This window comes from Athene noctua, chromosome 16 (assembly GCF_965140245.1).
Source record: "Athene noctua chromosome 16, bAthNoc1.hap1.1, whole genome shotgun sequence".
Classification (NCBI taxonomy): Eukaryota; Metazoa; Chordata; class Aves; order Strigiformes; family Strigidae; genus Athene; species Athene noctua.
Window position 1 is genome coordinate 14,965,674 of NC_134052.1, and position 16,101 is coordinate 14,981,774.

Below are 16,101 nucleotides of genomic sequence, written 5' to 3' on the forward strand. Positions count from 1 at the left end.
GTTGACTTTTGCCTCAGCCAATGCAATTTCCATTCTTGTGGTCACTAGAAAACACATGCCACCAAGTCTGACTTGAGACCTGCTGACATTTCCTGCTCGACCAGAAGGCATCTCATTTTTGCGACACGCCACAGGGGCAAATCTGCACGATCTGCAGCCATTTTGCATTCCAATCTTTCTTTGTATGGAAGTCAAAGGCATCGCTGGGTTCATTTTGCACAAAGAAAACTGGAGCCAAAAGGAGCACAAGCAGAGAGGGAAAAATTGCAGGAGGTAACAAAAAAAAAAAAAGATTCAAATGGGAAAGGAACTAGCACGGCTGGAAGCCTAGGTTCCCTCAAAAAAAAAAAAAAAAAGTTTTCCCCTCCTGAATGGTGAAAAATGGCAGGAAAAATTGTGCAGAGCCTTTCCCCACGCCTCAATGCCATGTGAAGACCTGCGTGTTGGTCCTGAGCACTAGCAAAAGGATGGTTTTATTTTCTGTCTGCAAGCTGTCAGACTGCACCCGCATCTTCCCTAAGGCCAAAACAGTCCTGGGTCTCCCCTGGTTGCTGCCTCTGGTCAAGCGAACGGGAGGAGAGAGAAAGGCTGTGATTCTCCCTTCACCCCGAGCCACGTCAACCTCTCAAAGGTCACACAGAAATGAAGTTGTCACCTAAATATCCTTAACGGGCTCTTGATATGACACAGGAAAAATGTGGCGAGATGAGGTTTGAAATCACAGCCCCAGCAGAAAGCACACAGGGGATCTGGGCTGTAGATGCATGGCCAGGTTCAGAGGCACAATGCCAGCCGTGGTGTCCCAGCCCTGGAGATGGATCCCAAACACAACTTTTCCTGATCCACCCCCTCACCAAAAAAATAACCCCATCAACCTATCCACGTAAAGGATCACTTTGTGGCTTCGTTTTGGTCCCGAAAGAAACTCTGAGCATCGCTTTTCCCCTCGCCTTCCCCCAGCTGAATGCACTGCTGAGGTTCCTGGTAATGACACAATGATCTTTCCAAGTAAAAGTACTTCAACAACAACGGAACGGGGCAGACTTGGATTGGCACGACTTGTGAGCAAGCCCAGGTAAGAGGCTTCTGAAAGACCATGAAGAAACGAAGAAGCACCTCTTAACTCAGCTTGAGGGATCCAAACAAAACCGAAGGACGTCCCGAGAACGTGGGTGTGAGATTCTTGGCAGGGCAGAAGAAGAAAGGGAAGATTTTCACAGGGCATAGTGTGTGCAAAAGTGTTCAGGCACAATGCAAACTGTAAGAAAAGTGCCCACTCTGGCCAACAGGGCTTCACAGGGATGGAGCTCAGCACTTAACTCGCAGCAATGCGGGGACCACAGCATCTTGCATATCCACCCTCTCCCTTTGGCCTGGTGGCCGTGCCTCCACAGCACCACTGTTGGCCACGAGAATGGCTTCGCACCACGACAGCCCTCCAGAGGGGTTGCCTTTGGTTTGCCTTTGCATCCAAAGCACCCGCAGGTCCGCTATCAACAGGAGGGGAGATAATTAAATATAATACATGGTTTAAAACACAAAATTCCAGCCCTGTGATCTCTTGTCCTCCTTCTCTGTCTCATTTCTCTGCTCTCTGGATTGTCCCTCTTCTTGCGCTCAAACTCGTATTTCTGAGTCTTTCCGTTTCCTAAAATAGGGTAACTTCCAAACCGTTCTGGTTCAGAGAGGTATCCTAACCTGTCCCACTACGAGGCCATGTCTTCTGTTCATGCAAATGTTCCAGCCACCATCCCTCTCCTCCAGGGGCCTACGCAACATTTCCATGTATTATATTGGAATTATGCCACCTTTCTGACGGTTAATGAGGAACCACAGAGCAACAACACCACTGACACCCCCCCCCCCCATAATTACACGTGACCTGAAATCTAAGCCAGACACAGACACGTGTTCACTCCACAACTCCAGAATACCTAAAGGTGTAATCACCAGTGCCATGATGTGGTAATTCCCACCTAACGCTTGTCAGCCACCAGTTACTGTGACCTCCAAAAGCCCTGGACGGGTGATTTATTCCTGCCCTGCACTTCTAAAGATTCCCAAGAAATGCAAATTGCCTACCCTGCACCATGAAGTAAGTAATTTCACGTAATGATCTTAGAAAGAGAGTATGAAAGAAATCTGGACTTCACAGCTCCAGTTCGCTCACCACCATGACCTCTTCCACAAATGCAGGCTCAGACCTGCTCGGTCCCCCCCCCAGAGTAAGCTGCAAGAAAATATCTGCCAGCTAAGGATGTCCTAGAAGGAGGAAAACCTTAGCTGTCAATCTCCTTGAGAAGTTCAACGCGTGGACAGCTGGAGCGGGCAGCTGCCAGCGCTCGGACGTGGCTCGGTGGCTGCAAGAAGGCTTCACTGCCTGGGGGTTGACCAGCCCATGTCACTGAAAGGTCCCTCGCCCGTGGCCGACCTGGGAGGAGGACCACAGGGCGTGCAGAGGTCAGAATCGGTGTCTGATTCCCCTTCTGCAATGTAGGGTCTGATTTTGGCCACGGCTGCATAGCAACCGTTGTTAAGGATGTCCAAATTTTCTTTGGACTGGGAGATGCTAAAGCCGCTGAAAGAACGCTCCAGTTCCTCGTGGTCTACCGAGGGGATGGAGATGGACGTGTCGCTGTCTCTCATGGCACTCTCGTGGTGTTTGGTTGTAATGTCTTCATTCCTCAGGTACTCTGCGCTCGCCCTGTGCCCACCGCTGTAGGCTGACAAGGAGCGCTCGTGGGAGGGCGGAGGTGGGATGCGGACCAGCGAGCCGGGGTCTCCAACGGGCGAGGAGCCGTGGCTTTGCCGCTGGTAGACCTGCTGCTGGCATGACGTCGAGGGTGGGCATGTGTTGGTCGGGGCTGGTGGGGCAGAGAAGTTCTTCTGACCCATGGAGCTAGTGGACCTGATGATCTTGATGATGCAGCCGTTCTTGTCAATGTGCTCCCTGCTGTCTTCAGGGCTGTGGTAGGGAGGCGCTGGGTCTGGTTCTTTGGACCCAAAATAAGCCTCTGTCTCCGTTGGTGGGATGCCCATCCGCTGCATGTAAATGTTCACCAGGAAGTCCAGCTTCTTCTCCATTGACTGAACCTGCAAAACACCACAGTTCCAGTTCTACACACAGGCTGAAGCACATTAACACCCCGAGTACAAGCGACTTCCAACCCATCTACGCCCAAGCGCAGGGCTGGGCTTCATAGATGACCTCTGCTTACAGTGACTACACCAGACCGAAACTTTTAGGAAATATTTAATTGTTTTGTTCTGAAGCATTTAATTCTCCACCTTGTTACGGGGTTTTCCTTAAGCTTCTATAATCTTTTTGACAGGCACCAAATTCCAGGAAAGCTGGAGCACACCCACATCCTTTCAGCCCCTTATGGCGTTTGGCACTTGCCTGGGCTCAGACGGCCATGGGGATTTCTGAGCCTTATCCTCTAAGATTTTAATCTTTGGCAAGGCCAGCAGCTACAGCAGCCAGGCTCATGGACTCATTTCAAACATGTCTACTATTGTGGCAAAGAAACCAGCGTGCCGTTTTTAAAAACACTTTTGGTAAACTCACTAAGAAAGAAAGACTGTATGTCACAGACTCCAAAGTGTCTGTTTTGAAAGCAGGACTTCGGTTTCTAAGCATTTCATCTAGTGCCCTTTCATACGATCCACTTTACAGCCAGAATATTCTTAGCTCTTACTTTTTTTTTTTTTTTTTTCCTAAATGGTAAAGTCCCACTGTGGAAAAACACGGCAAGAAAAAAAACAACACAGTGCATGCAACACCCTCTGATAAGAACCACCTCCTGACCCAATATACCTGTTTTTCAACTTTTCCAAGCCTGCCCATCATGCTGGGGTCTTCAGGCAGCTCCCCCTCTGCTGGCCCTTTGGTCCGATCCTTGTCGGTCATGGAGGATCCTCTCCCAACAATCTGGTCAACTCTACCGGGATCAGAAAATCCCCCCACCCCCGGAAAAGGACCTGGAGTCAGTTGGAGGCAGCAGGCAAGGAGGGCTCTCTCCCAACTAACACTCCAAATTACTCACAGACACGCAGTGGCACTGAAGTGTTAATTCAGATGCAAAATTCAGAGCGGTATTAGCAAGAGTTTGAAATTATCCATTTCTGTTGATACAGATAAAACCTGGCACATTATGCACAGTAAATTTACCCACTGCAAAGAACTTCTTTAACTGGCTTTCTTCCAAATCAATTAACTTCTTATTTGTACTGAGAAATTATTGGGGAAGATCAAGTTTTCTGTCTAGCATATGTCAATGGGATTTTTTTTTTTCAGTCTTTGCAGCAGTTTCCTCTCCTAGATGCAAATGTAAGTGTGCAATTTTCATGTCCATGGAAATGAGCCACTTGTCCTAAGATCCAGACAAACAGGTGTTGTGCTAAATGTTTTAGTGGAATGAAATCAAAGCTGACTACGGTCATAACTCACTAAACATTACAAAATTGTCCTCATCTGAATGCTACTGCAATTCACACCCGTATCATTAGACGTTTTCTATGAGCAGGGCTCCAAGCTGGTAACAGCAGAGGACACTCCTGCCAAATCAGCAGCTAAAGCTACTGGGTGTGTTGTTTGGTACTAACTGCTTTACACACGTTACATTTGCAACTCCTCATTCCCAGCATAGAAACGCCTGGGTTGATACACACCTTCGTATGCAGAGGAAGAAGGAGGGAGGAGACAGTTTGGAAGCTGGAATTCAATTTTATTTGAGGCATCGAATATAAATTTTCTAGGGAGTAAACACTGGATCTTCTTGATCCCTCAAAAGTCAGGGGAGCAACTCGGTTTTGGAATAGATTCTTAACGGCAGCTCAGTTTATAACCTAATTCTACGCCAGGCAAACTTTACTCTTGCATAATGCACCAAATGTAAGGGTGGCAGGGGAAAAGAAGGGTTAATTAATCTGACTGAAACCAAGTTGAGGTATCTTGAGCAGAAAACTCAAAATGCTTCTTACGCAGTTCTGCCGTGTGGGCCATGGGTCCATGCACCAGGAGGAGGAAAAGGAGGGAGCTGAACACAGACAGACAGGGGAAAATGAACAAAAACCAAGGAAAGGAATGAGACGTGAGGCTATTTCCAACACAAGAGCCATCTCTTTTCTTTACATTTGACAGGGACTTTATATATATGTTGGCTGTTGACATTAAGGGACAGAAATCAGTGGGTATGGACCGGCGTGGCTCCCTTGGCTTATATCAGAGCAACAGCAGTTTACAGCACCAGAAGATCTGGCTCAAAGAGAGATGAAGTGGGTGAGAACATCACACCAAAGACAGAAAATATAAAGCCAACAATTATTTTAGTGTTTATCTTTGATCCCAGAAGATACGTCATTTGGGCAGGGATGTGACAGAATACCATTTTGTTTAAAAAGTCATGTTTGATCCTCTGCTTAGCCATATAAGCACAGGAGTACAAGGAGCACCAAGTGCTGTAATTACAAGTGTGAGGAATACGCATGCCTTATTTCTCTCTTGTAATGGGAGAAGGAAATTACTGACATGTACAGGAACTCCCCACAAGGGATGCAATTATTGACGTGACATACAGCACAAGAAATCCTACGACAATGCTGCTACCATGTAAGCAAAGAGGTATTAAATTGGATACCTCGGGCTACCTTGGTTTGGGATCACAAGTCAAGGCGTAGTAGAGCCACTGTACGAACTCCTCTCCTGTATGCACAAGCAAGTAGACTAGTAAAACAATGAACATGCATTTAGAGAGGCCCAAAGTCTAAATGCTACTGAATATTGTGGAAGGCCAAGGCCAATCAGGGTGCTCTGTCCTCGTGTCCCATCTAGCACAGCACTAACACTGGAACGTGCCCACTAATGGAAATGAGATGTCCTTCAACAGTGGCTGAGGAGAGCAGGGAGGCAGGACAGAGGGTAACAAAGAGAGGAAAACTGAACATTGCCGTGCTACGGTGTATCCTAAGGGCAGAGACAGTCTTGTGCAACCCTAGTTCTGACCTTGCAGAAACTGAGGAAGGACTTCTGCTCTCTTCTGTGTCCTTAAGAGAAGAGCTATCCGGGAAGTGAACCTCGCGTGACCCGTGCGAAGCGCAGGAGGCCAGCTGGCACTTCACAGATGGAGTGATCACTACTATCATATAGAAGAGCACTGCTTCCATCACCTTCAGGCTGGACAAAGCTTGGCTGTAGACCTGCTGTGATTTAAAAGCAGGACTGAAGCCCTTCACAGAGCTCACCCACAAAGCATTCAGAAGCCCTTGCCCATATACCACTGATAGCAGAGCCCAGGAGATGTCCTGCTTGATTCATTCTCTTCGTGTCTACACTTCAACATCATCCTGACTCCTGAGGTGGTCATCTTCCACAGCTCTGAGAAACCAGAGTGCCAGACCTCACCTTGGAGGCAGGGTCTGCACTAAGGACCACTGCGGGCACCTGTGGGCTTCAGTGCAGAGAGGGGACAGTAAGGTGAACCAAGTCCTTCTCTCTTGATGGGAGAAACCAGGCTTGAGATCTCCCACCCCTTTTCTTCCCATGGCAGAAGTCAGAGCAGAGGAGAGTGCTCCTACCCGCGGCAAAGCGCAGAGATTTCATTTGTGCCTTATCTAATACAAGAGAGGAGAATAATTTCCTCGTGAGTTCCCAACCCACCTGTACCTAGCTGAGGACCACAAAGAGCAGGAGGTCCTTTTGGCCATTATAAAAGAGTTTGAGGTTTTGTCCAAATTGGGCAGAAAAGCTCAAAAGATGAGGAAGAGAGAGAACACATTCCACCTTTGCAGGCAGAGGGGGATATTGTATGTTCCTACTGCGTGACAAAGGACCACAAATATCCTGAGATGCCAAACCCCACTTCTGCACTAGATCCCGTGGAGAGCCTTGTGTCTTCCCAACACTTATTTTGGCTGTGTCAAACACACACGTGCAGAGGGAAGAATTCAGCTGAGGCTTTGGAAGAGTCAGACCTGTGTTTTTCCCTTCCTGGCAAAAGAGGATTCAGAGATTTCGATGCACGACAAACTGTGCCATCTGCTGTCCTTGATAGGCTCTGCCGGGTCTTACTTTGGGAGGGAGAGAGAAAGGGGGTTGCTCTTTAAAGTGAATTTGGATATCTTTCCTTCTTTCTAATGATACAAAAAAAATGTAAGGTCTTGCATCAGCCACAGTGCAGGTTTTCTCATGCTTCATTATGCTTCATGCTAACAGTGCATGCAAAGAGGTGTAATATGTCACCCTCGGGCCAGAAGCAGACATCAAAAGGTCAAACGGCTCAAATGAGATAAAAATGAAGTGTTTGGGAATATATATTCAATTCCTTTCTTTTTTTCTTTATCTCTTATAATTTTTTGTACACAATCCAGGCATTGAAGCCAAACCCCCTTCATCCATGTCACAGGACTGGCTACTTACCTCCTCATTTGGCAATAAAGTTTGCTCTAGGCATATTCTGACCAATATCTATTGTTTAAAAATTACAGCTGAGGTTGCGTCTATTCTACGTTAAATCAGCTGATCAAGGGAATTTAATCCAAATTGTCTGTGTGTACAGCATGGAGCAAACACCTTCAGCCAAACCACAGCCGTGGACATCCACTAGTATCCAGCCACCTCTGCTGGGAGCTACCTGCAGAAACTCTTTGGCTGAACTTGAGCCCTCGTGACTAGAGCACCACAGTGCAACCCGCAGGGTCGAGACAGCTCATGGGAAATCCCTCAGTTTTGTTTCTCTGGGAAGCATTTGGCTAAAACAGGGGTGTACGTGCTAAAAAGGAGAGGCTGGTGCAGCTCATGGAGACTCCACGGACAATAGCAGCAGAGCCTGACCCAGAGTTTTTTGGATCTGGGCTTGGGGCTGCTCGGAGTTCTGGTTCCCACCCATCAGGCACCTCAAGGACCTCACAAGTCCCACTGGTGTCTGCCAAAATTTAGGACAACAAAGCCTTTTAATGATGGGAGCAGCAATTTCGGCAGCCTTCTGTACTCTGCTGCTTTCTGGAGCCTCTCAGCCACAGCTCAATAAAGAAGAAATGAGAGAAAATATTTTAAAAGGGAGAAATTATTTAAAAAAATCTTTACGTCCCAGGAGCCTAGTGGGGATGAGCAAACAGATTTTTAATCTGTCTGGCCATCAGTATTAGAAACTGTAAAAACAGAGGGGAAAAAGCCATTAAGCTGATAGAGACTGAATAGAATTAAGTATTCCAGTTTGCGGCCTCCTCCCCTAGTATCCATCAATCACCTTTTCTGTGTGCGAGGCACAAGCTTTCACTGAAAATCTTGCCTCTAGCGACGGCTTGTTGCGCACCTAATCTTATAGGTCAAATCTAGCAAAACCCATTTAAATATGTATTTTTACTCTAAAATCAAAATGTTTCTGTAAATAGGCAAGTTATTTCATTTTTAAAGACTAGTTTTGGGCTTGACCATTTGGCAGGGAGGAGAAATGGTAAAAATGCTTTCCTTAGAGCATTTTTTTTCTAAGCATAAAGCTTGGAGCTTCTGGGAAATTATCTTTTTTTTTTTTTCTTTTCAATCTTTGAGCTAGCTGAGTGGGAAAAGGTAAGCTTTCAATATTCCTTTCACTCATATTCCTCTAGTGAAGATTACTCAGAGCAGCTTAAATAAAAATCAAGAGATTTGTCATGTCTTAGCTCTTAGGGAGCGCAAGTATATTTAGAAAGAAAAAATATTTGAGGCTACACTTGCTTATTTTAAAAATCACCTACTATTTGTGCATGGAAAATTACTTTCTGACAAATATTTAGAACTGCCTTTGGCTCCAGTGGTCTCAATACAAGGGGAAAATACAGCTCAGCTCATGGCCCTGCCGACCAGACCTCAGAATGCTCTAAAATGGGAACTTCAGTGAGAATATGTTCCTCGTTGCATCACCTTCAGGTATGGTTTTACCTAAGGAGAGAACTTAAGAAGGCCAATGAGAAAAATCTCGCTGCATGACTGAGGGCTGGGTTTGACTTTTTGCTTGCAAAATCAGGATCTTATTTCTTTTAATGAGTCCCGTGGTTGCAATATTTTAACGGAATTTTTTTCCTCCGTGGTCAGTAGAGTTGCATCTCAAAAAGAGACCACTGTGTTCACTGGATATGAAACACTTCATTCTTACTTTGCCCACTGAAGTAAACTCATTTCATCGTACAAAGGGCTGCAGAGGCTCCTTTGCTTGTGTGCGGAGTGTTTAATCCTTTAGAAAGCAAATTGTTCGGTTTATATTGGCTTTGTGGGTAAATATTCCACCTTTTACATTTGAAGATAGCCTGATAAAATACGAGATTTTAAAAAGATATAAATTTGCTCTCGAACACCTAGAAGAAGACTGAAAATAGAAAATACGCTCGCTGAAGAAACTGATGGTTATTGATGACTGTATGAATGTCCCTTTTTTTTTTTTTTCCTTTGGCTTGCCTAATGTGAAAGCTCATTACCCAAAGTACATCAGAGCATACCCAGAGTAGCAAGCCCTTCTGGGTCATGATTTAGCAACCTGCACTGCTAGGTGATAAATGCCGTCATATAACTGGCATGAAAGGGGTTTGACATTAAGCAAATGAAAAATCCAGAGAAAGCGGCATTTTTGGTGAATCCTAACCTAGGCGAGTATTGGGGAGATTCTTTGGAAGAATACATGGGTCCTTTGGTTGGATACTTCTTATGCCGGGGAGTTGAAGGGGGTGGGGGACCCACAATCATATCTATCCTGGCAAAGTAAATAAGAAAAAAAGACACCAGCAAAATGCATAATGAAGCAACACGTAGAGAAAAGTTGGTCAGAAAAGTTGCAGAGAGAAACAACTGAAAAACAGAACGACAGAGAGAGAAAGAGAGTGATTTTGAAAATATACTCTGCTGGAAACAGGAGGCTCTCTCCTACCACCTGGTTGCCAGTGAAAGCCAGAGGCTTATCCACCCTGGGGTAAGATTTGGAGATTTAGGCACCACTCAAACATCATTAGGTGAACCCCCCGCCCCAGATATAATAGGCAACACGCTTTACCCTCTGGAATATATTTGCATATGTGTAGCAATATCCCATTGAGGCTGTTGGATATGAAACAAATATTAATTCTCCTTTCAGTTCCAGTGCTAGACAACACATCCTCAGCTAGTTCAGACAAGCATGAGCCATTGGGGAGTCGACGAGATACGCTGTGGGACTGTGTAACTCAATGAATGGGAGACATCCATGGTTGGCAAGGTGTCAGGATGAGACGCGAGACAGTGTGAGCACAACACTGAAAAGAGCACATTACAGACACAGTGACAGAGGCATTAATGATTAGAGGAAAGTGCATGTAAACACCCCAGAAACTTGCTTGAATGCAGCTTTAATCCACCAAAGCCTTGGCTACGGGAGATCACAGCCAGCCCTGCTGAGCTGAGCTGGCAGGGACAACACAGCACTTTGATTACTGAAGGAAAGGGAAATAAAAATATCTGTTCTCCAAGGTGCCCCGTGACAACCTCCCTGGGCTCCACCGTATGGGAGCACTGTATTTCTAGTGCCAGTTGGTTGTGTCCCAACATCGGCCACAGTCACCCCAGGCACACACCTTGTCTACAGGGTGCCCCTTCCAGCTGTACTGGGTAGGTGGCCATGGGACCTCCTGGTGCCCATCTGGCTACGATGATGATGATGAGCACTGCGAAGGATGACCCCAAGGGGGTCTGCTCCCGTCACCATCACTGATCTCCTGCTCAGTGGGGAAAGCGAAACCAGTGAAGCTGCCTGGTAGCCCTGGATCCCAAATCCACGTACTTCACACTTTCGAAGCAGCTCCTGGTCCTCCTGATTTCCCTGCAGTGGGGTGGGTGGCAGCCCTGGGCTAGGCCAGCCTCAGCAACCTCAGCCTCACAGTCCCACGGGTACAGCTAAGAGGAGAATTCAGTTTGGTCTCTGAAAGCTGCAATTCCTTATCCCAACCACCCCAAAAAAACAGCCAACCAATCCACAGCTGTCTTTTAGGACATCGCCTTGAAGGATTGGCCATGGGAGACTTGGGTGGACAGAGAGGCAATCTGCCACACCAGCTTGGGGTGCTGAGAACTCGGGTGTCCCACCTGCAGCCAGTGGAGATGGCAACCCCAAGAGCTCACCACCTGCAGAGGTAGCCTGGAGGCCTCTTGTTTCAGGTTATTAAAATCAGGAAATATCACTCCCCTCCTCCTCCTCCTCTTCCTTCTCCAGATTCAGCTACACATCTTGGATCTCTAATCACTGAATTCGTACTGAACGGGGGTGAGAGGCTCAAAGAGAGGAAATTCTCCGGGATATTTTAGTCTCCATCGCAAGGGAGAATTTACCTTCTGGATGCATATCTGGGAATGGGAAACACACAGCATGCAGCAACACTGAGAAAACTACCTCTGCTGCTTGAGCATCAAAAATAGCAGAGTTAAAATGGTCTCTCAGAGACTAATGGCAGAAGAGAGATGCCTCTTTTTCCTAAGACACCTTTCCTCTTCCATTCCTGGGGTTCATATTAGCTGTTTGCATACCCAAACACTTTTTTTTTTTTTTTTTTCACACCTGCTGACTCTACCAGGGACCTAGATGAGTTTGAAATTAAAGAAAAATTTCCTCAGTGGCTACCAGAGGAAACTGAGCTGCCACAGCCATCAAGGGAAATACTTTCATTCTCCAAGTGTAAAAGCAGATGGTGTATTATTTTGACTGGAGATAGCCTGTGGCCAAGCCCTGACTCCGTTCTGGGTGTCCTTTGAGCTCAGCAGAACTGAGGCTACTTCTGCTGAGCCAACACAGCCAGGGGGGTGTTGGGAGTCTCATCTTCAACATGGGACATCAGGGCTGAGGGAAGAGTGGTCAGACAAGAAAGTCATCTGCTCTTTTCTTTTTTTTTTTTTCAGGAGAAAATTAAATTTTAAATGCCCTCCTTGGTTCCATTTGTCCCTTTTTCACATTTCTTCCCCTATTAAAACTCATCTTCCCCTAAAATTAGAGCACAGAAGCCGAAATGCAGCTCAGCTAAACCACACCTACGTTGGTGGGCTTGGATGAGAAGTCCCCATCTGCAGGTATTTTCGGCAGACTCTGCCATCTGAAGAGGGATTCCTCCTAAAACAGCTCAGCATCCTAATGGTGGGAGGAAGCCTGTAGCAGCAGGGTCGCAACCAGCGCACCAGATTTTATTTTGTATCGCTGCCAGGAAGGTACCAAATTACCAACATTAGCCTTAAGACTGAGGCACCAAACCTTTGCTACCCTGCCAGGACCACGGAGACACGCGCCTGCCTTACCTATGGGATAGACTGTAATGACAGAAACTTCCCACGTAAAGTAGGAGGATGAGCTGTGATTTTTGTGTGTCTGTCCTGAGGTGGGCACTAAGGTGGTTTCAGTGGCATAACACCATTTGCAGTCCCTGTCCTGCTCATCCCTGTGGGTTCCAGCCACGAGCACTGACGTTTTCCTTGCGGCTTTCTCTCCGGAAGAAAAAGATTAAGTTGTAGCTGCAAAGGAAAGTGTCTCTCCCCTGGCAATACCTCCACAATGAACAAGAAACAGTAAAAAAATGAAGCAAAGAGAGGGGTCTCTTGCCTGGCCTGAAGGTTTTTAATCCGGGAGAGCATGTCCAGGTGACCGGCTGAATACTGCTCGATGACATCCATCACATCGTAGGGCCGAAGGCTCTCCTTAAACTTGCGCTTGGAGACAAGAAATCTCATAATGCTGCAGGAGATGGAGAGGAAAGGCAAAATATAGTCCCTGGGCTGCAGCCTGACCTGCTTAGTGGCAGATAAAAAACACTGCAGGGAGCTGTTTTGGAATGAAAATGGAATCAATCCCAACCCTGCGGGTTTGGGAGAGGATGAGGCAATAGGAGAGGGGAAGGGGATTGTGGGGGGTCGTGGCTGAAGCCCCGTCTACAATGGGGGGTCCCCGATGCCTCTTGGACTATCAGTTGTGTGAGTGTCCTCTCTGCAGCATTTTTATAAATGTCAACAAGCTGGTGAGAACGATCATTTGGCCGCATCCCTGCAGGGGATTTTCCTGTTTCTCCATTTATGCCTTCCCTCAGCAAAAACTGCCCTTTCTAGCAGAATTTTCTGTAAAGGACAGCAAATCACCCAGGGCAAAACCAGCCTGCAGCACAGACATTTCAGCATTTACCACCTGTTTGGACTTTAAATATATATATTTTTTTTTTCCCTATTATTTACTTTTCTGGACCACTTCCCTCCTCTCCCTCTCTTACCACACTGCCCTGATGCTGACTTTCAGTCCTGGTGTCAAATCTTCCGTCACAAACTCGCAGTTGCAGCTTTTATTCTCATCGGGAATGTCTTCTCCGGGGAGGCTCGCTTCTGGGTTTGGGAGAGGGGGGAATAAAAACAACACGTTACTATTTCCCGTGCTGGTGCTGCGCAAAGAAAGACGAGTCAGATCTCAAACAGCAACCCCGGGACAAGCACAAGAGATAACTTTGCTGAGCATCCTAATGAGAGCATCTCCCAAGATGTGGTAAGGGTGACATCCAGCAATGCCAGCTCCAGCTCTCATCCACCTCTGGATGCTGAAATGCTGGGGTTTCAACCCCAAGCCCCAAATTAAGGTTGACACATGGGTGATTCCCACAGCCCTGCCCAAAGGGGGGTGAGTTTGCCTTTAGGCTTCCCCCCAGGGTGCAGCCGGCCTGGCAGACAGAGCCATTGGGTAAAGGAGCCCCAGGGGTCCCGCAGTCAGTAACCCAAGGTCAGGTGTCCCCCGAGGGATAACAGCTGGGACCCCTGGCAGGAGGGGCAGTGTCTGTGTGTGAGGGGGATGCCCTGTGCAGAGTTCCCTGCTGGGGAAGGACCTCCCGCCTCCCTGGGACTGGGTCCAGTCAGGTCTGGCCTTTGTAAACGCGGGCTGTGTAGAGATTCAGTCTGTGGCTTCCTTGGTCTGATGTGTTTGGCTTGTTGACTCGGTTGTCTCCCGTCCCTTCTATGGGAGACTGCATGTCACCATTTATCCCACCCATTGTTGGTCGTGCGGTGTCGTTGTTGGGGTCAGTGGGATTGATGTCGATTATGTATAATCTGAATGACTTGTTTGTACCCCCAGCGCTCACCCATGTACTGACCCTTCTGTATCAAATACAATTTGGTTATTGGTTCATCTTTCTGCTGGCTGTGTCCTTTATGCTAGGCCTAATAATTGGCAAAACAGATGCCAGACTCTTCCTCCTTTCCCCATCCCAAATACAGCCATTATTGTGGGTGTCAGCAGGGGTTTTCTTATCTCTTACTAGTCTAAAGGACTGGAAGGGGAAGGAGACCTATGTAAGCACTCTGGCTGGCAGCTCTGCCCTTCTTAGTTGGGGAGGGAGAGGATGTTGGGGCAAGCCAGGGACTGGGGCTCTGGCCCAGCACCCCAAGCCCTCACCTTCCGAGTTCTGCCGGGATGCCGCGCCCTTGATGCGGAAAGCTTGCCGGGCTCGGCTGCGGTCTCCGAAGCTCCAGCTCTTGGGCACTTTGCTTGGGCTGTCCTCGATGCTCTGGTCAGCGCTGGGGGACCTCCTGATGCCCTGAGCCTGTGGAGAGCCTTTCCCTTTGGTGCCAGCACCGCGGGGACTGGAGAAGACACGATCTTTCAAACTGACCTTCTGACTGTTCAGAGAAACACGTTGAAACAAAGACAAAAAGGAGACAGCAGGAGGAGTCATTCTGGAAACCACGCAGTCCTTCCCCACCAGCCATTAGAAACCAAGAGCACTTCCAAGCAGCAGTGAGATGTAGTTTTGCTGTTGGCTTTTTTTTAAAAAAATAAATATATTTCTTTTATTGGTTTTGCTTTTTTTTATTAAAAAAAAAAAAAAAAAGAAAGCGTTGTAGAAATGTTTCCGCCGTAATGAGTGAAATGGGAATGATTATTAAGAGAGAGAAAATAATGAAGACTTAAAACAGAAGCCCCTTGTGGGATGCCAGGGCTGGCGGGACAGAATGACATTAAACAATGAGGTTATGATTCCTTAAATCACTGATCGGCTCCGATCAAGAGCAAGGAAGCTTTTCTTTCACAACTGCCTTCCAAAATCCTGTAACTAATGAGAAAATGCCAATAAAACCCCCCTTTATCTTAAACTTTTAACTTTCTTGAAAACACTTCACTTCTGGTGCTCAGACCTGTCCTTTCCCTTTCTTCAGCTCCTTTATTTCCTCCCTTTTAAAACACCATCTGCCCCTTTTATATATTCTGAAGAGTTCCTCTTTTTCCAGTCATATATTTAAATACTTAAATATGAACACTTAAACGTGCAACTCCTTTATATCCTATAAAGAGCCAATCTAAAAGCTAACTAACATCTATCTGCAGGTCTGCTACAGGTGTCAGAAACAGGCAAAGAAAATTTTATAGATTCAGAATATGGCATTTTATTGCTGTTTTTTTCTATTACAATCCCATTGCTTTAAAACCTTGTAATTACGGTTTGAAAAGAAGAGCTCTCCAGAAACAAGAGACGATCTCACTGAGAAATAGTCTGCTGACCACCCAGCTCTAATTATTTTTTCCAAATTCTGAAATTCGTAATGAAAAGCTTTCACCCAAGCGAAGATGATGAATTTTCACATGAAAATTGCAAAACAAACAGGTTTTGTGAATCTTTATGGAAGGGCAAACTTTATAGAGGTAGCATTGGGGAGACCAAACTGCAAATAGTTTTGGATATATTTGGTACTTTCTGAATTGCAATTGATTATTAAAATACACTGATAGAGGTTATACAACCAGTGCAAGGCACTTGCATGTATAGCCAATATTTTATATATAGGTTAATCAAAACTGAGTAAAACCATGGATTTTTTTCCCAATACTCTCTACCATTGCAGCAGCCACTTATCGTTTTGCTGCAAATGCTCTGACTCAATTTTTTGGGAAGAACATTGCAGGAATTTTGATTTCTGCACCAGATTTCCAGGTCACCAACCAAAGACCAGGTGTTTTTTTTTTCTGTCTCTCAGCAATGCCACCTTAAAACTCAGAGCCAAACAGTCCTCCTTTGCCTTCGGAACTGGCAGGAGGGTCTTCAATCAGAACTTAGCTGCTGATATTTGAAGCAAAGCAAAATGCAGCTCCC

At 46.5% G+C, this 16,101-nt stretch overlaps 1 protein-coding gene across 7 annotated transcripts in view; it reads right to left on the reverse strand.

Moving 5' to 3' along the window:
* Positions 1–2,373: 2,373 nt before the first annotated feature.
* The window catches only part of KCNQ2 (potassium voltage-gated channel subfamily Q member 2), a 69,391-nt gene continuing 55,663 nt past the window's right edge, over positions 2,374–16,101 (reverse strand). For 3 of the 7 annotated variants that reach the window (XM_074919901.1, XM_074919899.1, XM_074919898.1), the window contains 5 exons: positions 14,409–14,632; positions 13,240–13,348; positions 12,582–12,713; positions 3,818–3,941; positions 2,374–3,093 (listed from right to left, as the gene is read on the reverse strand). In XM_074919901.1, coding sequence (XP_074776002.1) covers positions 2,374–3,093; positions 3,818–3,941; positions 12,582–12,713; positions 13,240–13,348; positions 14,409–14,632 — 1,309 coding nt within the window. Of the gene's footprint in view, positions 3,094–3,817; positions 3,942–9,614; positions 9,723–12,581; positions 12,714–13,239; positions 13,349–14,408; positions 14,633–16,101 lie in introns of all 7 variants that reach the window. The other 4 variants (XM_074919902.1, XM_074919900.1, XM_074919897.1 and 1 more) reach the window with 3 other exon arrangements.